Source organism: Prunus avium, chromosome 6 (genome assembly GCF_965620075.1).
Source record: "Prunus avium chromosome 6, drPruAviu1.hap1.1, whole genome shotgun sequence".
Taxonomy (NCBI): Eukaryota; Viridiplantae; Streptophyta; class Magnoliopsida; order Rosales; family Rosaceae; genus Prunus; species Prunus avium.
In genome coordinates this window covers 36,138,554-36,164,452 of record NC_142289.1, presented here as the reverse complement: position 1 = coordinate 36,164,452, position 25,899 = coordinate 36,138,554, and the positions used below count along the sequence as shown (strand labels likewise).

The 25,899-nt window shown below is 37.0% G+C and overlaps 3 protein-coding genes and 1 pseudogene across 10 annotated transcripts; 2 read left to right on the top strand and 2 right to left on the bottom strand.

Moving 5' to 3' along the window:
• Positions 1-896: 896 nt before the first annotated feature.
• Positions 897-5,812, bottom strand: LOC110750811 (cellulose synthase-like protein E1; annotated as a pseudogene).
• Positions 5,708-12,944, top strand: LOC110750783 (uncharacterized). Of its 5 annotated transcripts, none has more exons than XM_021951148.2 (19): positions 5,708-5,894; positions 6,137-6,192; positions 6,368-6,390; positions 6,506-6,693; positions 6,940-7,056; positions 7,210-7,252; positions 7,542-7,606; positions 7,834-7,929; positions 8,397-8,451; positions 8,680-8,776; positions 9,672-9,867; positions 10,355-10,514; positions 10,601-10,638; positions 10,880-10,949; positions 11,032-11,133; positions 11,236-11,261; positions 11,371-12,277; positions 12,372-12,421; positions 12,565-12,944. In XM_021951148.2, exons 2-19 carry the CDS (start codon positions 6,151-6,153, stop codon positions 12,729-12,731), a joined length of 2,442 nt encoding a protein of 813 aa, XP_021806840.1. In that variant the 5' UTR covers positions 5,708-5,894; positions 6,137-6,150; the 3' UTR covers positions 12,732-12,944. The 5 variants fall into 5 exon arrangements, with proteins under 5 accessions (XP_021806840.1, XP_088111789.1, XP_088111788.1 ...); XM_088255663.1 differs by having other exon boundaries at positions 7,542-7,618; positions 11,371-12,256; XM_088255662.1 differs by having other exon boundaries at positions 7,542-7,618.
• A 178-nt stretch (positions 12,945-13,122) lies between these two features.
• On the bottom strand, positions 13,123-14,405 carry LOC110750812 (two-component response regulator ARR17-like). The gene is made up of 5 exons (XM_021951178.2): positions 14,246-14,405; positions 13,743-13,819; positions 13,545-13,622; positions 13,355-13,425; positions 13,123-13,260 (listed from the first exon to the last, which is right to left on the bottom strand). Exons 1-5 carry the CDS (start codon positions 14,403-14,405, stop codon positions 13,131-13,133), a joined length of 516 nt encoding a protein of 171 aa, XP_021806870.1. The 3' UTR covers positions 13,123-13,130.
• A 3,375-nt stretch (positions 14,406-17,780) lies between these two features.
• Positions 17,781-24,800, top strand: LOC110750782 (B3 domain-containing transcription repressor VAL1). 4 transcript variants are annotated; one of them, XM_021951144.2, is made up of 13 exons: positions 17,781-18,245; positions 18,428-18,557; positions 19,771-19,852; positions 19,953-20,054; positions 20,551-21,407; positions 21,544-21,640; positions 21,795-21,969; positions 22,129-22,205; positions 22,325-22,750; positions 22,894-22,943; positions 23,201-23,314; positions 23,386-23,453; positions 23,929-24,800. In XM_021951144.2, exons 2-13 carry the CDS (start codon positions 18,445-18,447, stop codon positions 24,633-24,635), a joined length of 2,868 nt encoding a protein of 955 aa, XP_021806836.2. In that variant the 5' UTR covers positions 17,781-18,245; positions 18,428-18,444; the 3' UTR covers positions 24,636-24,800. The 4 variants fall into 4 exon arrangements, with proteins under 4 accessions (XP_021806836.2, XP_021806839.2, XP_021806838.2 ...); XM_021951143.2 differs by having other exon boundaries at positions 17,782-18,245; positions 18,419-18,557; XM_021951147.2 differs by lacking the exon at positions 19,771-19,852.
• The last annotated feature ends 1,099 nt before the right edge of the window (positions 24,801-25,899 follow it).

The window sequence follows — 25,899 nt, the reverse complement described above, 5'->3', positions numbered from 1 at the left end:
GGCTAGAATATTTAAATTCATTATTTTTATCAGTATAGCAGCTCGGCTATACTATTTAAATTTATTATTTTAAAATGTATCGCCGCGCGGCTAGACTATTTAAATTTATTATTTTAAACAGTATAGCCGCGCGGCTATAATATTTAAATATATCAGGAAGCAACTTAAAAACAAAGTATGCAAAGGAAGAAACACAGGAAGAAGAACAACCAGATAGTTCTAGCAGCTCAGACAAAAAAAGAAAGAAAGTTCTAGCAGCAAAATAGCAACAGAGACCTAATCAAACCAACCTAAAATAAACCTGATTGGGCAAGGAAGACAAAACAAGTACAAGGCACACACAGCAGGAACCCAAGACACAAGAAGTGAAGCATCAGCAGCAGGCAATTAGCAACACAATCTGCATAACCTCTAGCTCATGCCCCTTTGACATGTCCTTGGTGACCACCTTATTAGTGATGAAAAATCTGTTTGAGATAGCCCTAATTGCTTCATTCCTTATACGTTCCGCCATCATTTGAATGCAGTCCGTCATCTCAAGGATTCAATTGTGCTGAAAGCATACTTGGTAACAAAAGCATAAGCAAATGCAAGGAACAAGGCTTGACCCATGAACAGTAATGAATTACCTTCTTAATGATTGAATGTTAGCCTAATAATGATGTATCTTCTTCCTTCTTAATGATTGGTAATTGTGGGATGAAACATTAGGGTGCCATACTGCAGGAAATTTGCTTAACGAGGGAATGCCATGGAGCAAGCAAAGAGGAAGAACAAAGACATAATACAAATTTGAAAAAGGAATTCGAAGCAGACAAAAGGTAGAGACTATATCTCATTTGGGAACCCAAGTTAGTAGCAATGCACCCTGAAGAATGATTCTATTTTATGGCAATGACATTTTATATCATGGTCAATAAAGAAACCTTTTTCAATACAAATATCTAAAACATATACATGCAAATACAGAAAATGCCATTGATTTAAAGGCTATGGAGCTCGGCATCTTTCCCTTGTTCTTCCTTAGGTAAAGGGCTTGGTACAATGGTAGGTTGATGAGAATCAAAACCCCACACAGAAGAATTTGCAAAGGCATTGTCTCATAAACTTTTGTCATGCCCTCTCCCATGATTGCTTCCTTTACAACACCAAGAAAGCAGAACAAATTGATCAATGCAAGTGTTGCCAGTATGGTAAACATTGGAGACAAGGCTCCAAATTCCATAACCTCTTTCTCGTAATTATGTGAAACATCTTCATGAGAAACCTTGGCTGTTATTAAAAATGCTGAGTCAGAATATCCGAGGGAGTTTAAAATGGTATCAATGAAGGCAAACAGGTAGGAACTTGTTCTCTTGTAAAGCCATATACGTTGGTCATTCCACCAACCTAAGATTGTACCACCAGACCACAGAAACTCCACACAGCTCCAAGTGTACTTGGCAAATATCACATATGCAGATGGTATGAGCCAAGGGCTTGAAACCTACATCGACAAAACAAAACTTATTATTGCAGACATTGAGAAAAGAGCAAATATTATGTAAGGTTGTGACACACGAATTAATAAGAATGACAGAGGAACCATACCTGCGGAAATAACGAAACACCTCTAAGGAGGTAAAGTGAATGGATAATTGAGTAAAATAAGGTTGCCAAGGAATTTGAAGCCCAGAAGCAGTAGCAACAGTATCCAAGTTGAAGACCTAAACCAATCTTTCCATGTGCATACCATGCAGGGCTGTATTTAGAAAGCAAAACCTGCACAAGTGTCTGAGACAGTGTGGTTGGAGCTATTCCTAAGAAAGCTTGCCTTGTGGGATTGCAATACACTGATCTCCATCCGCGGCACTGGATTGATAGCCCGGTAATCACATCTTCAACCGGACAGCCATATTTCAAACCCATCTGCACATTATAGAGATTCATCAAGCTCAAACTATTGTACACTTGTGTGCGTGTGGATAGAGAGAGAAATAAAGACCTATTTTCCCCATTCAGTATTCTCTTCAATTGCACAGCTTGCAAGACTTTTCAATTTTCTTCTAATTCATGAATACCACTTTCTTCTCTTTTTCTACTAATCTCCCACTTCATTTCATTCTTACATCCCTTTATGAACTTCCTCCCACAAAGAGTATCTCCTCTGTGAAAGCAGCCACTTCCAATATATAGAGGGCCCCCATAACCATCCAAACCAAACCATTCCACCTTCAATTCCCACAAACAGAGAACTCCCAACATGTCAGCCATAAATTTTTAAACAGCATGAAACTTCACTTAAATAAGTGTCAAACAAAGTAGGGTAAATATTCAGTTATGCTAAGATACGCTCATATTATTATTATTCTCTAATATGGAGGTATTTATACAAGTACAAAGATGTGTTAACCCTAAATAAAATAGAAAATAAATCTAAATTACAATAGAAAATAAATCTAAATTACAATATGAAATAAATCTTAATTATAATTGGACTAGACAAATAGGTAAGTAACTAAAATCCTAACATAGTAGGGAACCAAAATCCTAACTAAGTAAGGACTCGCCAACACTCTCCCTCAAGTTGGGCAAAGATATTTCGCATGCCCAACTTGACAAGCGAGTCACAGAACACCATACTTGAGAAGCACCAATTGTAGAGAAGGTCTTTTCGTCAACCACGAGTGAAACAAGTGACAAACTAAAGCAAAGTTCGCAGTGAAAACACAAGAGCAAACCCTAAAAAATAGGGCACATAGCAGAACACAGAAACCCTGTGAGCACGGCAGCAGATAAGGCAGAACACAGAAGCCCTGTGAGCACGACAATAGATAAGGCAGAATACAGAAGCCCTGTGAGCACGGCAGAAGATAAGGCATATAGCAAAACACAGAAACCCTGTGAGCACGGTAGTAGATAAGGCAGAACACAGAAGCCCAGTGAGCATGGCAGTAGGTAAGGCAGAACACAGAAGCCCTATGAGCACGGCAGTAGATAAAGCAGCAACAACAATAGCAAGGTAGGCAGCGACGACGGTAGCAAGGTAGGCGGCGGCGGCGAACTAGGATTATAGGCTAAATGTATAATGCAGCGGAAATAGGTAGTGTCTAGGGTTAGGGTAGAGACAGATCAAATCACAGTAACATCATCAGCAATGACCATGGCACATCATCGACAATGACCATGGCACATCATCGGCAATGACCATAACAACAGCAACATGAACGGCAACAATAGCGGCAACGGTAACATCAACGACAATAGTAGAGGCAACGGCAACGGCAACAACAACAGTTCTTCCATATCAACTTTAGCTAATTCACACAGACAACTTCTCTTCACTCCTCCTCTCCCCCTGAAGAGAAGAGGTCGTCGGAGTTAAGAAATAAGCAACATCTTCATGGGAATATGTCAAGCTAATGGGGATACGTCAATAAACATATCCTTTTCACTCCCTCTCCCCCCCTTGAAGAGGAGGGGAGGAGAGCACTTAAATTGCAAGGAGAACGCAAACACAGGTCACAAGAGAACCTGGCTCTAATACCATGTCAAACAAAGTAGGGTAAATATTCAGTTATGCTAAGATACGCTCATATTATTATTATTCTCCAATATGGAGGTATTTATACAAGTACAAAGATGTGTTAACTCTAAATAAAATGGGAAATAAATCTAAATTACAATAGAAAATAAATCTAAATTACAATATGAAATAAATCTTAATTATAATTGGACTAGACAAATAGGTAAGTAACTAAAATCCTAACATAGTAAGGAACCAAAATCCTAACTAAGTAAGGACTCGCCAACAACAAGTTCAACTCCACCATCATATGACTTCACAAACGCCTACTCACCTCGCTGATTACTCGTAATGAACTGCTATATAATTCATTCTTAGTAACGTTTTCGAAATTGTGGGAACTGTACGTAGGCATTCTCGTATTGCCTTCTTCTTCATCCATTAAGAAGCAAAGTGCATCTAGAGTTGTTTAAATACATATCATAGTCTCGGTTAAGAAGGACCTGCCCACTGCTAATGTTTGAAGATACCCTTATCTGCAGCACAAAGGATCACATAATAAATTTACATTCAATGATGGAAATTTCTGCAGTATCAACAAAAACACCAATTCTTGATGGTTTTGGAAGCACCTTTTTGGTCTCTCTAGCAAAGAAAAGATTACCAAAAATATAGGTCGGAATGAAAATAAGTTTCTTTCTACTAGTTTACCGATGCATTCACAGCGCCAGCTTTGAAGTTATGGTGTCTTTCCTTGAGCCAAATACACCAAACTTTGCAACACACACCCTTCAACTTCTGTTGCATTTAGGTCTCTCCCATCAATTACTATATGAGAAAAGGAAGGTAATGATATATATTATGCATTTCTTGTGTTGATTAATGTATGTTTATGTGTGTCAATAGCTCAAATTAAGAAATTGGTCTGTTCCATTTCTGAACAGTAAAGATCAAAATTTCATACCTGAAGTATGGTGTCATGGTCATGTCGTGATGAATACGTATCCCACTGAGAAACGCCATTATGCTTTGATCTTCTTCTGAAATGCGGCCTAGCTTCAATGCATTTTCGATTTCTTTGTGTATTTCTTTGTATGATTTCTACATGGACAAATTGAGAAGGCAGCTATCACTAAATTAATCAACCATGCAACCTGTTTTCAAATTTCTTGTCTTGTTAATTTAACCATTTTATTTGTTTCACAATTCTAGTGATTTAATTTTTTTTAAAAGAGAAAATCCTATTGGGACTAGTTATCATATTTGTGTGTTCCTCCTCCATGGCCATCTTCGGAATGACTGCACCTTCTGCACTTTCACATGTTCTAACGTTTGAAAATGAAGCAAATAAAATAACAAAACTAGATCAAATCCCCTGTGACTCCACATATATTACCACTGAAACCCTTAAATAAATTCATTATTAAGAGATAAACATGTACATATATGCAGCAAATTAAGGAATCATAACTCAAATCTAGGTTTAGTTTCCGCTTAAGGTTTCTAGGTTTAGTTTTCTTGGAGAAAAGATAACTTACCGAAAAAGGCACCCTCCAGGCCTAATTTAGTGGTCCTAAATTTAGATGACCGGTCGTCTGTAATTTTGGAAGGACCCAGTATATATTTAAAGATTATAGCCGAACGGCTATACTATTTATTAAAAAAATAAAAAAAATATCACAGTATAACCTAGCGGGCTAGACTATTTATTAAAAATAAAAAAGGATCCCGGTATAGCCGGGTGGCTATACTATTTATCAAAAAATAAAAAAAAGACCACAGTATAGCCGCATGGTTATACTATTTTAATATATTATATTTAAACAGTATAGCCGCCGGGCTATACTATTTATTATAAAAATAACGGAACCGCCTAGGCGGCGATCGGCTATACTATTTATCAAAAAGAGAAAACCACAGTATAGCCGCATGGCTATACAGTATACTAATTATATTTCAACAGTATAGCCGCGCGGCTATACGATTATTATAAAAAAAAGGGACCAGCCGCTCGGCTATACGATTAATTAATAAAAAATTAAAAAACCCTAGTATAGCCGCACGGCCGTACGCTTTAACTAATTAAAAAAGAAAACAGTGTTGGGCTCATGTAAGTGAATAAAAAAAAGCCCAGCCCAGCCCATATGAGATTCACAAAAGGCGATCGTGCATTTCATTGATAACGCGCCAAAAATATTTCTCTTGAACTTCATACGAAAAATCGGGTGAAAGAAAAACGACGCCAAATTTACAGTCCGCTTGCTTCAATCATTCCCACTAGTCTACCACCATCGTCATCACCTTCATTTTCGTTCAAAATCAAAAAGCAAAATCTCCAAACTACTGAGTCGGTGCTTGCTTTCTCTTCAACCAATTCCGAGTTCTACAGGTAAACCTTTTGCTGCAAATAATGCAAAATAAATGGTTGCTTGAGTGTGCGAGCAGCTCTATTTCAACCTCTCTCTCTATCTGCGTGTTTTGTGTCCATTTTTTTTAATCGTCGATGGGCTCAATTTCAGGGTTTATGTTTTCCTCGCTGTTTTTGAATTTTGAGACTTTGTGTATTTTCCCCAAATAGCGCTTCTGATATTGCTGAATGTTCCACTTTAATCCCTGGGAGTGAAATTTCAGATTGCATCTTCAAAATGTTGCAATGGATGGGAGGATCGAGGCGGAAAGTAGCAACTGTAAGTATGAGTTATAGTTTATAGGGCTGGTATATTAGTAAAGTGCATATGTTATAGGCTTTGCTACATTGAATTGCTATCCTGGATTTAGAGAACGCGATGTTGAAAGTTTGTTCTGACATGTTAGCGTTTGTTTCATACATGGTACCTCTTGGTTGCACTGGGGAAACTTCAGTCGAGGAAGTCTACACAGCAGAGGTACAAAAGAATTTTCTTTACCAGTACAAATTTTCAACTCATGTAGTTAAAAAGAAATTTATAGCATCAGATGCATAATTAGTATCAACATGTTCTGACCATTTTAATTGTCAAGGCAAAAGCAATACTTTGAACAAAGAAGACGACAACAACAGCATCAGGGGCAAACAACTGGGTTAGAGAGCTATGCAGATGGAATGAACATATCTGGGCAACATCACAAAGAACATCGGTCGTTGGATATTCTCAGTTTTCTGAACTTGTCAACGACTGCTCAAGAACATAAATCTGCTTGCCCCAATCGTAAGTTTCTAATATCTAGAAAATTCAGATAGTCACTAGTTCTCTCCTGTTATGTCGGCAGTTGTTGAAAATTGAAATTAAGCTATGATGTAAATCACAATTTTTGTCATTTAAGTGGTTGTTGAATGTATGAGACAGATTCTTTTATCTTCCTTTTTTGGCTATAATCTTTCTTCCAAGGGGCTCTTCTGTAATAATAAACTATGTTATCTTTCCCTCTTTTTGCTACTTTTCCTACCATATAAGGAAGGGAAGATGTAGAAGTCAATGCTTCAAGAATGAAGTATGATATCACAAAGGATCCACCAACAATACCTCCAAAGATGGTTGCTCCTCTCAACTCTGTTGAATTTAACCAAGCAAGTATGCTTTCTATTTCATCTTATTTAATTTTGGGGCCTTTTTCTTCCCCATCCCCCCTTTCCTCCACCCAGATTTTTTACCTGAACCTATCTTTCTGTGCTTATAAAATCGATAAAATATGTTTGAATGAATTAGTGATATATGATGATACAGGAGCTGAATCAGGCTTCCGAGAGGAGATTGCATCACCAAAAAAGTGAGTGATGTGTCTGTGCATGGTTGTACTTTTTGTGGAATATCATCCTAGCCTCACACTCATTGAAAAGCCATATTTTTACTTGTAACGGACTAAATGAATGCAAGCTACTTAGGTCAAAGTGATTTTATTATACAGTCAATTCACTTTGCACATATAGACTCCGGTCTGTTTGCTGGTAAATTGATTATAAATCTTCACAAATGGGTGCATAGTTGCTTCTATCAGTGATTGTTTTGCCATAGTGCATCCTGTCTTGTGGAGATTTTATATACTTTCTTCATTTCAGGGTTATGCCTAATCATAACAAGTCTTTCAAAGAAATTAATTCTCAACCAGATAACTGCAGGACAGGTACTGACCAACGTAAGTAGAAAAGCATCCAATACAGCCTTGAACACTTTCCATGTATCTTTCCTTACGGATTTAGCTTGCTAAATGAGCTTATAAGTTGGTTGTTGGTAGAACTTTGGTTATGGTGCCTAGAAAGTCACTTCCTTCCTTGTTGTTATAGTTCATTATATACACCTCTGAGTATTGAAGTTTCTTCTTTATGAACTTTTTTCCTTCTTATGTTTCAGAGTTTTCTGTAGTTGATTTTTTTGGCGATGATGGGTTGAATGACTACATAGAAGGCAGCCCAGTACATGAAGCTCATGTTGCATTTTCAGTTGAAGGTAATTCTGTTCCACCATTGAGTTGCTCATAGTTTGTGGTTTCCTTTATAATGCATGAGTAAAAGCTCAATTTAAATGGTAGAGTTTCTTCATAAGGTTCTGTCCAAGTCTCTGGAAGTAAACCGGACAATTACTAAGCTAGAGGATAAAGAAACTCTTAATTTGGTCAGGAAATTAGCATATCTTGTCTTGGAGACAAATTTCAAGGCATCTGTTATGTTAACTTACATGTTATGCCTTCTCATGATTGTTGCTATCTCAGAAAGTGTCATAGCTTACAGTTCCTTCTTTACTTGCCATTTAAGAAAAGAAACGAAAAATAGATGTTTCTTAAATTTGTTTGCCAAACAATTGTCATGATGTAATTTCTAACCCTTCTTAATGAACCTTTTGGGCTATGATAATTATTATCGACCAATTTTTTCCTGACTTTTATAAATTTCTTCACTGTCATTCTTACTTATCAGGTTTGGGTAAAGTGGGAATGGAAACACCAGTCCATTCACCAAAACAGCCGGCAAGGTAATTATTCTTAACTACTGTTCTGTCAGCTATTTTGTTACAACCTAGGACAACACTTCTTGCAGAACTCAAGTATTCTTATTTCCCATGAAATGGCATTCACCGATTGCATAAAAACCTTTTACTTAAATACCAACAGAAATCTTATAGCAATGCTGTGCAAAGTGAGGTTTTAACAAGAAGATGCTAACTATATCTGCACAATGGCTTAAACTTGTGTGATTATAGAACATTCACCTATGATTTCTCCTCGCCGTTGAATGCTGCAAGGCAACCAAAATCATTCAAGAACCATAAGAATCTGGATGACTTTGAAACTGAAATGGTGAGAGGCATTATTAATTGAGTTAATATAGTGTATTTCAACTAGTCCATGAACTGTAACTCTGAATAACTTATTGGTAGAAGGATTATTATCTTTCTCCTTGATATATTCACCCATGTTTAGAATCTTTTTGTACTTGATCCTTCTAAAGCTTTCATGTTGAAAGAGCTACCATGCTCCCTTCTAATGTATGTGGGCATTAATTGGTATTTCTAGGAATATATTGGGTCGTAATACGTCATTTGATTACTGTGGGTATCAGTGCATTTGTGCTTCTTCCCTAAAATGTGATTGATGAGAAAGCAGCCGCTGGTTTAATGCATCCAAAGTACTAATGCTCCTTAAGTTTAGAATCCTGGTTCTCTTTGATTATGGATTGTTAGCCACACACAATGCTTTATATAAAATGTTGCACTGCAATTTGAACTGCCTGCAGTAGGAGGCAGGTTAAGATTCTACTGTAATTATCTTTAGCTGTGAGGAAGAAGTTTACAAGGTTTTCTTTGTTAACTTGAGCCACAAAAGTGACTACATAGTAGGCTAACTTGCTAAGTACAAGTGGCAAAAGGCTGCGACGAAAGACACATTATAGAAAATGTAATGGAGAAAATTTCATTAACACCCTAACATGGAAACTTCAATGAGAGATGCTAGCAGAGGTCTTGAGCATCTTGTTCGCGAAGAATCTTTTGGTATATGCAATAGTTTATGCTGCTTCAATTATATTACACATTAGTCTAGACAAAACTTCTTGTTTTTATCAGTCCAAGTACTTGTTGATTCTCTTCCATTAACTAAACTAAATCTGTCGTGAACTGTAAAGGTGCAAGGCTTTAAATTTTTTATGTTATCAATGTTTGAGACTTTAGAGGCTGATTAGTTTGATGCAATGCAGGATGCAATGATGCAAGATATCAATATGCCCCTATGTAGCAGTGGTTTAGAGTTTTCTACCAATTCAATGGATTCATTTGGTTATTCAAAGCAGAAATTATCAAGACATGATGGTCACAGTGGTAAACTAGATAGTTATTATGGATCCAGGAGAATCTTTGACCATGCTGAAAATTGCAGCAAAGATAAATGGGATGGTAAATACTTCTTCTTAAGGCACAGTGCAACAGAATGTGATATCTAACATACCATCATTTCTTTTAGCTTGATAAGCAGTATTGATCCATTCCCCAACAGTTATCCTTTTTTTTGGGGACAAATCATTCCCTAACAGTTATCTAACAATGCTGCATGTAACGATCTATTCTAGGTCTCTAGGTTCAAGTGCGTGAAACTCTGGTGAAATTTTACTGTGGAAATATGATCTTTCAGTCATGGGATTAGTATATGTATATATCATATTCAACATGATATGAAATTTACGAGTAGTGTTTCCTGAGATATGCTTTTTCTTATTCCGTATCAAGTTAATGAGTCCAGGGAATGAAATTGAGACCAGTTATTTGTCAGCTTTCTGTTATTTACATTATGATTGCTCACTAGATTGATTTTCTTTACTTATGGTGATTTCCTTCTAATAGGGGTCAAATATAGGTATGATATGACTTGTTATATGTCTACCAGGTAGGCGTTGCTTCCAAGATAAAACCTCTTTTAATGAATGGGAACATGATTTATCATGGAAGAGGCCAAGTGAAATGAACTGTGATTCTGTTGATAATTTGATGCACGGAACGTATAAGATGCCAGATTTTACTTTTGAAGGTCCCTTTTCACCGTTGAGGTGTTTAATTAATCTTTACTTTTTTCTTTTTCTTGTTTTGAGAAATTATACTATATCTTCTTGATAGAGTTGTGGCATCTGTACAGGTCTGCAACAGATATAACAGACAAGTTTGACATCTTAGGTGCTCTATGTCTTAAACTCTCAATTGAACTATGCCTGTAGAATTCTATAAACACTAGAACTATGTCTGTAGAATTCTATTAACTCGTAAGTTGTGACCATTTCTTAGACCATGTAATGATAGGGCTAACATGGAAATGCCAAGCTAAACTTTTGATATATTAGTTTTATACAGAATGGAATTGTTTGCTTTCATCTATGGCTTTATTTTTCTGATGCTTTGATCACTTCTATCTAATCAGAGGCACCTTCATATTCCAAGCACCAAAGATCAGAATATGATCATGATTTTATGATTTCCAATGGGGCAAGGTACGCCTACTGTATGAGCTAAATTTCTATTAGTAATGTAGATATAAACTCAAGAGTTGTGTTTTGTTGTGACGGTATACAGACACCATACAGTAGGAAGGAGTTTTGATTTTGGAGGTGTAACCAACCAACCAGATTGGTCTTGCTTTGTGACTGATGAAAGGGATAATTTGAGCTTGCTGAGGTAGTTAGTGGCTTTCTTTTGTTTCACATTGATTTCTTTCTGACCTCTTACTCTGACTCATATAGTTTTATGTGTCATTACCTACTGTGTCTTTTTTGGCAGCGAAGAATCATGCTCATCAAGTGCAGGTATATCAACTGAAAATATGATGATTTGGAATTAAGTTTCTGTTATTGCCAATGCAATTATCTTATTTTCATAAACTAAAATTCCTCTTTTTCCAACCATTGATGTCAGTGAGAGTCAATGCAATTGATAATTCACTGTCAAAGTCAACTAGGAATCGGAGCAAGAGAAGACATGACAATGCATATGCTGGACCAGAATATCATGCAAATGTAACTTCTACAGGAAAGACACATGACAAAAGCAGACATGTTGTTCACCCAGAGAATATTGCACACGGGTCAGGAAAATGTACAAAGATGTCAAATTCATCGAAGTTAAAACCATCCCACTACTCAAACTCTCCTTTTGATGAAAAGTTAACCCCAAACAGCAATTGGTTTGCTGAGGAGCGATATATGTCGGTTAATATAAATTCAGTTTGCAGTTCTTTCCATCAAAATTCAGATACAAACTGTCCATCTGCAGGCTCGAAGCTCTTGTTTGGAGATCCTTTTAGTGCAAGTCCTGTCCCAGAATTACATCTTGATCCTAGATCTCCTTCTAAACACTCTGAACCTGTTGCAAGTTCACCTTCTGGCAGTTTTATTACTGAGAAATTTGAATTTCATGATTCTCCTACAACTTGTAAGATAGGGGTTGGATCAACAAAAACAGAGTTGTTTCCCTATTCTCCTGGAAACACACCATCTCCTGATTTATCAGCGCAGGAAAGTGTCAGCAAAGTTGAGGGAAGAAAAGCAGAATCCCAGCCCAGCGAAGAATTTAAGCTTGAGGAAGAAAATTGTATTATGAACAACGGTTTGTTCACAGAAAACAATGATGAAATGGGTGCTTTAACATCGAAGAGCAAGAACAGTGAATTTAAGGAAGCAAAAGATGCAGCTCCAGAACTAAAGGCAAGTGTGAAGTCAACCTATTTTCCTGACCATGCAGAGAAGGCATCATCGTCTCTGAAGACTCCAGGCAAATTTGAAAGCAAAATAGATGGCAACGAGTATGTTGCACAAACATTTAAGTATTTTCCCTCCCTCAAGTTTTTATGTTTGGTTCCCCAACTCTAAGTCTTTAAGCCTATTGTATTTGTACTTAGAGGTTTTCATTGTTTCCAGAGATCACCATGGTTATGAAATTCCTCTTCCATGTCAACATCGGAACAAAGGTATGCAATTATTTTTCTTAGTTGTCTTTTTAACTTCTTTTTTGTTTCTCATTATGCAGTGGTAAGGTTGGGCAAATGTTTTTTTAGTTCTTCATTTTCCTTTTTTCCACAGACTAATGTGCTTCATTCACTTGTTAATGCAGAAATGGAAGATGCTGAGCCTCAGGAAAGAAAGAAAGAAACTAAACAACAAGGTGATTTTGTTGACTCATCTTGTCGGGTGATGATGCTTCAGAGCTATGTTCAGTTTCTTTGTGTGCAAAAGGTGCTGAAGGAGGCAGCTGCCCAGACTGGCATAAAGAAGAAATAACACGTTCGTCACGACTCACGTCTAAATAGATGTGGGATTTCATCGTTAACATCGTTTGCAGTTGTGTCATGGATTTTGCACCCTGCCCTTCCATATATGGTTCAGGAGGTGATTTTGCAACTGCCTGCAGATCATACTGGTCTGGTAGATTACAGCAGCAAAAGGGAGCAGAAGCACAAACTATGCTTAAATTTAAATCTCTTGTACGCGGGAACAATTACATTAAAAAAAAACATGATCATAAGCTGATTATAATAGGATTTGAAGAGATTAACAAGGTTACAATGTATCTAAGTGTCTGATGCATCAAACAGGTTTTAAGTTTCGATAGGTATATTGCTGTTAGCCTTTGTGATTCTTTTCTTGTATAAATCCTTGTCTTGTCTTTTATAGTGGAGATTATCTTCCCATGCAAACCATCCCTTCATCACTAGGGTTTCCCAACTTCATCAAATGACATCTCAGTTGATTAACGTCCGATTGTCGGAGAGGCTTCAGCAAGAACTCTTTCGCTCCTTCCTCGAGGCACCTATCGATCGGAAGAAGAAATTTCAGGGATCAACAAACAGGATTCGAAAACAAAAGAAGGAAAAAAATTGAGATTTCTTGTGCAAGTGGGTTACTTCTCAATTCGAGTAGGTATGTGCTCAGATGATACGACAACTACTGGGATCTCCTTCCCGGTTGGTGATTCCTGTTTAGAGGGAGATTAGATTGGCTGGGTTAGATTAATTAATTCAATTAATCATGAATTTCATAATAAAATAAGCTGCCAGTTATGCAATATTTGTGTTGAAACAATTGCATAATTACCTTAATCTTTTTTAGAAGCTCATACCCTGTCATTCCTGGCATACTGTAATCAGTGATTATCAGGTTTACCTTTGAAACCTGAAACAGAAAAATAAAAGCAGATGGGATTAATAAGAATTTCTTTATATTTATATATATATATATATATATATATATATTTTAGAGTGAAAATGAAGCACAATAGAAGAAGCTTCTTACGGTGTTACCGAAGTTTTGTTGGCCGTCTGCCAGACCCAACAGCTCCAATGCTCCATGTGCGTTCTCTGCGGTGGTCACTGCCAGAGAGGAACCCAAATATTATTATTATTATTATTATTATTATTATTATTATTATTATGACCCCTATAATTAATCATAAACTCGATATAAAGTTATGCACATTCCTTCACTTTGGCCAGCACTTTACTCTTTACGGGCTGACTCGGTGTGATCGGAGATTAGTCTGGATTGTGGTTAAGGTTTAAAGGTGCCACCCATAATTAGGGCCCATCCAGGATCACCTCGTGATTCAGACCAAAAAAAAAGAAGAAAAAAGAACATATATAATAAAATAGTTTGGAGGAGAAAAGGTCAAGAAGAAAAAGAAAGAACATTTCTTATTAAAAGAGATGATAATATACTAAACTCACACTCACTACACCGGATGGTAAAGAAGAAAAAGAAAGAACATTTTATATATGCATATTATATGTATATGTCACCTTTGCATGAAGAGTTGGTGAGTAACTTTTCAATGATTCTGCGGTCCACAAAACTATCATCAACAGCCAAAACATGTGGCTTTTCATCACCATCCCACACCATTAATATTGGTGCTGCTGAAGTAGAAGAAGCAGAAGCAGAAGCAGAGGAAGTAACCATTCTCAAATCTCTCAAAACCCGAAAACCCTATACAATATATATGAGCAAACAAGTGAAAGGAAATCAGGAAAAAATCAATTTGTTCACAGATATTTCGTCATCTTTTTAGGTATTTGTGATATATATATATATATATACACACGATACCAGGAACATTCTTGTCTTTTGATTTTTGATTCTAATTTGATTCTTTCTTTTCTTTTTCTTTTTTTCTGATCTTTTCTGATCACTCCTTAGAGATTTATGATAATCCTCTCCAGCTCATCAAGATTTGGTTCGTCTAATATTAGTAACTAAAAGGTAAAATTATGGGATTATATTTATCTAATATCGATCCTTAAAATAATCATGGGATCTACAAGGATACTCAAAGATCCATCATATATAATCCTACTATCTCATCATACACACGTACTAATTATTTATTTATATATTAACACGAATTTGTGAGTTTTCATTATTACGTGACAGTCACATTGGGTTTTTTAATTTTATTTTAGACAATATATATAGATAGATAAATAGATAAATAGCATTTCCATTTGCAATATTGATGCTCCTTAATCAATTTTCAGCAGAGTCTATTTGAGTATAAAAGGAGTCATTGATGTTAAGTGGCATATGATGAACTCAATCATCTGATCACATTAAGTTGTCAACAATTAATACATGATTGATAGTGTAAGTCTTTGATTGTAAATTCATAATTTTTTTTGGTGTGACAGTAATAACCTCACGTTCTATACTAATCCTCATCATCCACCTGTATTATAATACATGAATTAATAACATACTATGTGGTATATTGTGATGATTTAAACTCAAATTTTTTCCTTATGTGCCCACAAAATAATCCATGAAACTACCCCACTAGTCGATAATAATTAGCAATGACTTTAGTCTTGTTCAGTTTAGACAAATATCACATGTGACTAATTCTGAGAAATACATTAGGCCATTTCCAACCATGAGGTCAAACAAAAAATATCCCAAATTTTAGTCCAATTCCTCTCCCAACCCAAGAAAAATAAGGGGTTAAAATTTGGGAAAATCCAAACTTGGGGCCAAATACTAATCCAACTATTGCCTGGATTGGAAAACTTTTTGGTGGAGCCCACTCAAGGTTGACGTAGTCCATGTGTAAGGAGGAATCAATGAGGCGCCATGTGTCGCGCTGCTGGTACTGCATAAGTTATCGCGTGCTGGTGTCGCAACACTTCTTTTTTTACTTTTTTTTTATTCCAACAATAACCCAAATCAATGAGTCATATTAAACCCAAGCTATTTTAACATAAACAAAAAAGATCAAATAGCTGAAATTTAAATTCAATGATTAAAATAATATTTTAAATTGATCTAAATCATATCAAACCCCAAAACTAACTCCAAACTCTATAAATACCCACCTATTTCTCAAATAAAATTATACTTATGGAATTTCAATTTTTTTAGGTCAAATTGTTCAAAATATTAAATTATGAAGTTGTTTAAAAAGATTAAATGAAGAATAGTTATCCATGAAAAAAAAAATTAGACTAAAACTATTATTAAACAATTTAATAAAGTTGCGGACTTAAAATTTGAGTATAAAGGGTTAGGGGAAAAAACGGTTTGAGTCTGGGCAAAACCCAAATAGTTACATTTTGAAGGGGAAAAATTTTGGTTAGGAGCAAATGGGTTGGAGAAGGCCTTAGAAAGCATCAAATTAGCTTAATTAGATTATATGGATTCTAAATCTTGTTCAACTATCGGAAAGATACTGTGTATATATATAATTATACTTTTTCCTCATAAAACATTTTGATATACAAAATATAGGATTATGTACAAGAAATTACATATAATTGACACGTAATATCTGTAGTAAGAATCTCGCTAATTTAGGCCTATAAATCCCAGAATCCGGTTATTTGACTATTCACAATTTTTTTCTTTTCTGGAATCCATATATATATATATATGAGATAATTGATACGTAATAGCTGTCTAAGATTCTTTCAAAATTTTCAAATAAATGCGTTAAATATTATAAGGCAAACAAATCATATAATTTAGTTTTATTCAAACGAACCAGAAAACAAATCACCGATTTTTTTAAAAAAAAAACCAGAAAACAAACAAATCATACTGGGCCGAACTGGAGTGAAATGTGGTTGGGCTGCACACTTGAGGTGAGCCTATTTTTGTGGGCCATAGTTGAACTGAGCCTACTGAGGTTGGCCCAGAAACTCCACTTCAATTCAAACTACAAAGCAAACTCATCTCCTCCACCATGTCATGTCCTTAAAATTTGTTCACTTTGATTTTATTGAGAATTACTTTCTGTAGCTATAGTGTTCTTATGTTCATTCACTTGAAGTCATATCAGTTATGGTGTGGCAATCATATTGACTTTTACTTTGATTCATGAAGTCATATCAACCAAATTATTAGGCATGCTTCGCATTTTATTGGGGTAACTGTGTTTCAACTGGATGCATCGCTTTGATGCATGCTTAGCAAAGAGTTTGCTCCTCAAATGGTTAAGAGCAGTTACCATTGCACATGACGTTTTTCGTTCCCCCAAAATATTGTTTGTATAAAAGTACTTGCAATTCAAGTTGTATAAATTTATAACTAGTGTGATGAATTAATTAAACCCTTAAATCTGCCACTAATTATGATTGAATCCTTACATGATACGTTGATGGAGAATTTAATACGTTTTGTTCACCAAATAGTCTTTCAATGATTCAAAGTTGCAACATGTGATAAAGATTTACGAGGGAGGTAGTCAATTCTTGTTGAAAGAGATCCAATATGGTGGCTCATGGAGTCATAACTAGCCAAGGTATGCGTTGTCACGTGGAGAGAGGCCTAACTGGTTTCTTCCTTATTCACACAATTTTCTTATAAAAAAAACAAAAAGAAAAAGAGAAAGAAGGAAAAGGATGATATTTTATGTGAAAAATACGTGTATAATATGTTACGTTGTTATCTCTATTTTATTGAGGGAGATTTCAAATTCAACTCATATAAATCCAATTGGGTATATCTAATAGGAGCGGTAAATATCTCATCGTTTGTGAAAACAAAATAAATTACACTTTTTTGGTTGTGTGTGTTTCACATTTTTCAAATTTGAAAACACAAGACTAAAAATTGAAATCCCAAACAAAACACAAGGATGAAATTAGCCCATAATTAATTACTGCACAGATAAGATCATAAATGGGCACAACACAAACCAAGGCATCATGCAAAGTGGGTGCAACCTTGGGTGGTGAGAGCGCAGCCCTTTTTCTTCTCTTTGAAAAAAAAAGAAAAAAGAAAAAGAAAAAAAATCAACAAAGTGACAAGTCATAGCTCACCAAGCCAAGCCCACAACGAGGAGGAAGGCAGAAGAACGAAACCGTCGGTGAGTGTATCAGTGTCCTAATAGGAAAACTGAAAATACAAGGGGAGTGTACAGTGTACACTGTGTGTCAATGATCGAGTGAAAAAGGAGACGACTTGTTAAGCGGTGTGTCTTCAAGTGTCGTGCATGCATTTTATGCATCTGTTGCTTTGCATGCACTCTCTCTCTCTCTTTCTCTCCTTCTCTCTCTCTTCCTCCTTCTCTCTCTTACCCTCTTTCATATACAAAATACACGCTTTCTTTCTTGGTCTTACCCACAGAGCCCCAAAACCCCCCCACCCCAACTCGCCGTTACAACTTACGTCTGTGAAACGGTAAAAACCCACTGAGTTTGACTCGTTTCTTCTTCCGGAGCTCACTCTATTCTGCTCATGGTTTCTGCTCAATATTTGAATGACTAGTCGTTTTCAAGATTTGGGTTTTGCAGATTTGGACAAAAAAAGGTTGGATTTTTAATTTCTTTTGCTGTTTTTGTTTGTTTTTTGTTTAATGATTTCCCAATCTCAAATGTTGTGCATGATTGTGCTGAATGCTGGGGTTGCTGTTTAAATTTCTGGGTTTTAGTCAAAAGGGGTTTAGGGATTTGAGTTTGATTGCTCTGTTTGTTTGATTTAAGGGTTTGCAGGGGTTGAATTTGGGATAATGGGGTCCAGGATTTGCATGAATGTTTTGTGTGGAACGACTAATACGCACGAATGGAAGAAAGGTTGGCCTTTACGATCTGGTGGATTTGCCCATCTATGCTTCAAGTGCGGGTAATTTTTGTCCTCTTTTAGATTTTGGCTTACCAAGTTTTAATTTTTCAGCTGTTGTGTGGTTGATACGGTGGTGGAAGGGCGTTGTGGGATTATGGGTTTTACTTGTTCACGTGGGATTTTATGTGTATTGTGGGTTTAGAGGAGGCAGCCATTTTATGTTGTGATTTTTATTTATGTTGCGATTTTATCGTGTTTGAATTTTGGCTAATTGCGTTTATTTATGAGCTGCTTCTATTTTTAGCGTGGGTCATGAAGGAATTAGCAACATTGTCGATAATCAACTTATTTGATGTAAAGGAGAAATACAGGAATTAGAGAATTGCCAAATTACTTATGACCGTAGAGCATTTTGAGAATGATCAATAAACCGTGCTGAACTTTTGTTATCTATGTAGTTTGACCAATTTATATTTCCCCTATACCCAAGTTTCTGAATATCCATAATGAAACTAGCCAAGTAATTGGGGCCGAAAGTACATCAGCCAGCCTTTTGGGAACCTAACTGTGGCATATTCATCTTAATGTAGGGGTGCTTATGTTTCATATCAAGTACTTTTGTTTCAGATGTTACAGTATTATTCATTTTATAATATCTACAATTAGCTTCTATCTATTTTTTGTGGTTTCAAAGTTTGATGGGAACGATTGACTGCAATCTCTTTGAGCTGTATATTAATCTATCAGAAGTCACTTGATATCAGATGTTAATATGGGGGAAATAATTAGACTTATTTGATCTGTTTGTTTTCTCCCATACTAATAACTGAGCAATTTAGAATCTCATTGTCTATATGTATACTTTTATGTTTTGTTGTATGTTGAATTTTTATATGTATGCATAATAATTCAACTTCTGTATGTGTACCCATGCTAGTAGAAATGTGTACCTACTCTGCCTTGTGTTTCATGCTTTGGATAATGAGTTTCATTTGTGATCCCTAGTCTAAGGAATGCTGCACTTCTACTTTATGTTGTAAACATGTCATCTCTAATGGTGGTGTTCATTTGTTCACACACACACACACACACACACACACACACACACACTATACATCTTATCTATTTCCCTGATGGTTTCTAATATATTTTACACACACACACACACACACACACACACACACACACACACACACACACTATACATCTTATCTATTTCCCTGATGGTTTCTAATATATTTTATGCTGGACCATGGCACTGCGTGTACTCTAGAGCTGCATATGAGAAATTAGTTTACTGTGATAAATTCCATGCGGGGGAAACTGGTTGGAGGGACTGCAGTTTGTGCCGCAAGGTTAGCTTGCAGTTTGGTCATCTTAGAAAAAACAACTATTCAATCTCTCCCTCCCTCTCTCTATCTGACCTAATTTTAAAATTTGTTCAATTTTGTGCAGCCTCTCCACTGTGGATGCATAGTCTCGAAGTCATTGTATGAGTGCCTGGACTATGGGGGTGTAGGGTGTATTAGCTGTGCAAAGAGTTCTCAACCTCGTGTGGTATGAACAAATTCAGGATTTTGGTTATTATATTCCCATTTTAAAGTCACTATCTAGATCTCCAGTGAATGATGCATTTGCATTAAACTCTCTCTTTCGGTTCCATTGTTGATAGTTAACTTAAGTCATAAGAACATAAATTTATGCATCTATGAAGTTAAAGAAAACAAATAAACTAGTTATATATATCATAGTTTGTACTCTCAATTGATTCATAGCATTGATTCTTCTGTTTTCATCTGCTCAACGGCAAACCTATGCAAAAAGATGGCAATCCAAAATATTGTGCAATGCTCATCGTCTCCCATTAGTAATTTTAGATACTCTATTGCTAATTAACGAATATGTAAGAAATTGGTCTTTATTAGTCACAGTGTATATATATATATATATATATATATATATATATATATATATATATATATATATATCTTGCTCATGCACACGCACAGATGACCTATAGGATTTTCATGGATTCTTATTTTCTTATTTGCAGATCCAGAATGATGATGTTCTGAATGGATTTGGTGGATTGAAAATAAGTAACTACAGTGATCGGCAATCTACTGTTGTTCAGAATGGAGCATTTAGTAATACTGTTGACGAAGGAAAACTTTTGCAATTGTGCAAGATCATGGAGGCAAATGAATCCAACCTTTTGCCTCAACCTCAGAGAGGTGACATAAATGTATCCCTTGTGCAAAAGAAACAAGAAGAAGTGATAAATCATAATGGGGAAGTTGGCTTGGGATTTCCAAGTACTACTCAGCCATCTATTGGATCATTGACATTTTCCAAATCAGACAATGGTAGAATAATGATAGAAGATATAAATAAATCATCCTCTCAGCCGTCTTTGAGTATGACTCTGGGATCCCCATCTGCAACTCCAAGTTTTGTACAACCCTTTCCTGGGGGGCTTGTGGATGGAAGAGAACAGAGCAAGACACCTTCTTCCTTTCAACAGGGGCATGGAAGAGAACAGAGCATGACACCTTCCTTCCAGCAGGGGCTTGTGGATGGAAGAGAACAGAGCAAGACACCTTCGTCCTTCCAACAAGGGCTTGTGGATGGGAGAGAACAGAGCAAGACACCTTCTTCCTTCCAACAAGGGCTTGTGGATGGAAGAGAACAGAGCAAGACACCTTCTTCCTTCCAACAGGGGCAAAAATCTCGGCCTATTTTGCCCAAGCCCTTGAAACCTTCTGTCACTATGAGTTCAGAGACAAATAAAGGTGGATTTCCTAATGTGCGCGTTGCAAGGCCACCTGCTGAAGGGCGGGGGAAGAATCAATTACTTCCCCGATACTGGCCGAGGATTACTGACCAAGAGCTGCAGAAATTATCTGGAGAGTATCCTTGATTAATTCAGAATTTCTGTTTGAAATTCATATATTTTTTAAACACTTCTTAATTGGTAAATGTATGGTTAAAGCTTTTGATTATATGTCAATTTGAATGCAGTGTTTGCCTTAATTATGTTTTTAAGTTTGAATTCTGCTATTGTGCCACTGTTTGAGAAGGTGCTGAGTGCCAGTGATGCAGGTCGAATTGGTCGTCTGGTTCTCCCAAAAGCATGTGCTGAGGTAAAAATTAATAAGTTAACGATATTATGTTATTTACAATTTTGGGAAGGATGGGTGGGGAAAATTGTTTTTCATTCCTTTCCTTTTCTCCTTATCTGTCTTTTATGTATCCTTTTCCCCTTGGCACATCTGTATGAACTGGAGTTGAATGCAGGCATATTTTCCTCCTATTTCTCAATCAGAAGGCCTTCCTATAAGGATTCAAGATGTGAAGGGGAATGAATGGATGTTTCAGTTCAGATTTTGGCCAAATAATAATAGCAGGATGTATGTTTTAGAAGGTGTAACACCTTGCATACAGTCTATGCAACTGCAAGCGGGTGATACTGGTATGCTTCTATATTCTGGGTAGAGATAAAAAAGTCCACACATTTTTCACTGTTCCAGATAATCTCTCAGCTTTCTCATTCCCCACAAAGAAAAAGAAAAGAAGAAAAAAAAAACTCCCAGCAGAAATCTGAATTTTGATCTGATTTCATTTATTGCAGTGACATTCAGTCGGATAGATCCTGGAGGCAGACTTGTAATGGGATTTCGGAAGGCATCCAAATCGCTAGATATGCAGGTCAAGTTTCATAGTTGCATATTCCATCAAATTCTGCATCATCTTACTTACTGCATTTTTGTTTTTATTTTTTTGTTCTGATGGAACCTGACACTTATATACAAATGTTAAATACTTAGGACCCCCAAACATCTATGCTTCCCAATGGCAGCACTCCTGGGGAAACTTCCTGTCCTAATGTTGTTGAGAATCCGGCAACAGGAAGTGGTCACCTTGGCCTTTTCCAAACAAATACAGGAAGCAAGGATCCTCACCTACATGCTCTATCGGAACATTTGCATTTGACTGATGGGGATATGAGCCTGCATAAAAATGATTATCATGGTCACAGAACAAGTGAGGATTTGCTGCAGCAGCCAGTGTTGAATTCTGACAAGAAGAGGGCCCGAAATATTGGGCCTAAAAGCAAGAGGTTGCTCATGCATAGTGAAGATGTTCTGGAGCTGAGGCTGACATGGGAAGAAGCACAGGACTTGCTTCGTCCACCCCCGAGTGTCAAACCAAGCATTGTCACTATTGAAGATCATGAATTTGAGGAGTATGATGTAAGTATGTCATAGTGAGTGCCCCTCTTGTTATATGAAATCAAATATGCTAATGATGCTTTGACAGATTCAATCTTTTTAAAGTTCAAATTCCATCAGGTTCTTTGGTTAGTTATTTGATCAATGTTGTTTATTTCTTCTAGGAGCCCCCAGTTTTTGGGAAGAGATCTCTATTCACTGCGTCATCATCTGAGTAAGTATTTGTGAGATATACTATGTTCTGTTACTTTATCATATTGAGAAAGACGACTGTATTTCTGCCCAGCCACCTGAAAGAGCATATTCGAACCTCTTGAATCCATTATTAAACCTTGTAATGTAGCCATCGAACCTGTTGGCACATAAACACATGCCTATAGTGTAGGCAGTATACTGTACATTGAGGACTAATTGTTTTGCATGCAATGTGAAAAACACCTCTGTTGTTGAATATCTGGCACTATATTTCAGGAGACAGGAACAATGGGCTCAATGTGATGATTGCTCCAAGTGGCGGAGGTTGCCTGCTGATGTTCTTCTCCCTCCAAAGTGGACGTGTTCAGAAAATTCTTGGGATACAAGCAGGTGCAACTTTTTTCTTTTATCTTATGTACATGAGATGTAAGATTGATTGTGTTTCTTTTGTATCCTGACAGGCGCTCATGTTCTGCACCAGAGGAGATGAGCCAGAAGGATTTGGATAGTCTTCTAAGAGCAAGCAAGGGTATAATTCAAACCTTCGTCTTTTTTTCTACAGCTCTATGTTAAAGAGGTGTTCCTTGAATAACAAAGTAGCATTTTATTATTTTGAAATCTTTTTCTTATTATATTTATAATACATTTATCGAACATATGCATGTGTTGTGTCCAAAAACATCAGAGCAAGCATTGATACAGATCTAGCTTTTACTTGAATTTGTAAAAGGCTAGAGTTCGTTGCTATAAGAATTGTTAAATGGACATCTCATGTTTTTACATGCTCACAGTGTTGTGCATATTTTTGGGTTGCTTGCGTTGTTATCTGCTCAGGGGACGAAATTTCTCAGAACAGAAGAAGTTTGTTGCCTGCGATAGAAACCTCAATAACTAACTGGATTGTTTGGTGCCTCTGTTCACTGAGTTGTTAAAAAAAACATATTGTCTGTAACATCAATGAATTTATTACTCTGATTTTTTGGCTGTGTTTAAAATTTTCCCAGATTTAAAGAAGCGAAGAATCATAGAGAACTGTACGGAAGCCCAAGAACATGAACCTTCGGGCTTGGATGCCCTGGCTAGTGCTGCCATTCTGGGAGATAATGTGGTTGACTCAGGTGAGCAATCAGTTGGAGCCACCACCAGACATCCACGTCACCGCCCAGGCTGCACTTGCATAGTATGCATTCAACCTCCAAGTGGGAAGGGCAAGCACAAGCCAACATGCACATGCAATGTGTGCTTGACAGTTAGACGGCGCTTCAAAACCCTCATGATGCGCAAGAAGAAACGCCAATCAGAACGTGAAGCAGAGAATGCTCAGAAGGATAATAACAACCACAAAGATGAGTCAGAAATAAATGGCCCATCAACAGAGGTTGGGTTGCATATGAATCACTCATCGGAGAATGGAGGCTGCCAGAGCAGAATTGAAGCTGATGTGGCTGAAAGTTCCAGCGCTGGACAAATTGATCTGAATTGTGAACCCAACCCGTATGTGCAGGCTTCAGGATTGACCTTGTTGAGGCTTGCTGACGCTGCCTCCCAACCATTAAACAACTTCATGAAGGAAAGTTGCCTCACAAACATGATGTGTGAGCCAAAGGCTGGTATTGGTTCCTCTTTACTTACACAAGCTACTGATGAGAGTGAAAGACGCCTTTCAGCTGTTGCGGCATGGGACTGCGAGGGTAGAGGTGATGCAGACTGAAACAATCCGGCTGTTGCCCTGGTTCTTTTTTTTTTTTTTTCTTTTTTTTTTTTTTTCTTTTTTGGTTGTCAAAGTATAACTTTATTTTGTTTTTACCTTTAATGGGCAGTGTTATACATCTCTACCAGTTCTATAGAGTCAATGAATGCATTGGTTCGTCTGTCATGTTTGTTTTGGACAATTGCCTTTACCTCTAAGTCAAAACAAACGAATCCATGGTGTTTATAAACTACCGTCTGCTCGAATCTCTAAAAATTGCTGAAATTTTCTCACTTTACCACTTCCGTCCATTTCTATTCACAAAACTGTTGAGTGTGTTGACATGGCATGGGCATACTAGTAATTTTAGCTCCTTATCTTCCCTCTTCTTTTTCACTCTGCCCTCTATTCCCTCCCATCCCGAACCCAACCTCCATCGCACCCCACCCCCTCCTCCCTCTTCTCTCTCCTCTTTTATCTTTGTCTCTTTCACCTCTTTGCCTCTCTCTTCTCTCCCCTCCCCTCCCTCTACCTCTCTTTTCTCTCACCTCCATTGCACCCCACCCCCTCCCTCCTCTTCTTTCTTCTATATGTCTCTCTCTCACTCTCACTCTCACTCTCAATATCTTTGCCAAGAAAGAAGATGGGGAGTGGCTGTTGAGGAGCTTTTAAATATATATATATTTTTTATGAGTGGTGGTGGTTTGGTGTGTTGAGTAATTCCATGGAGGCTTAGGTTTGAGGTGGGGGTTGGGTCTGGCGAGGGGAGGGGAGAGAAGAGAGAAGAGAGGAGAGAGGAGGGGGACGGGGTGGGAGTGCGGTGTGATGGAGGTTGGGTCCGAGAAGGGAGAGAAGAGAGAACAAAGGGAGAAGATAAGGAGCTAAAATTACTAGAAAGCCCATGTCATGTCAGCACACTTAACAGTTTTGTGGATGAAAATGGACGGAAGTGGTAAAGTGAGAAAATTTCAACAATTTTTAGAGATTCAGGAGGTTAAATGAGAAAATTTCAGTTTAAGGAGGTAAAGTGAGACTGAGCGTCTGTTTCAGGGAGTGAAACAGTAAATAAGCCAAAAATAAAATATGGCATCATGTTTATGCTGCTCCATCCTCGAACCCTAACAAAACCAAGATATGCTCCATCCTCGAACCCTAACAAAACCAAGATATCCAGTTAATAATCGGCCATCCTTGTTTCATCCATAAACCTTAATGTGACGGGGTTTATGATAACATCCAATTATAGGTCCTAATCAGCAAGGAAGAGTCAAGAGTCTAGACCCAT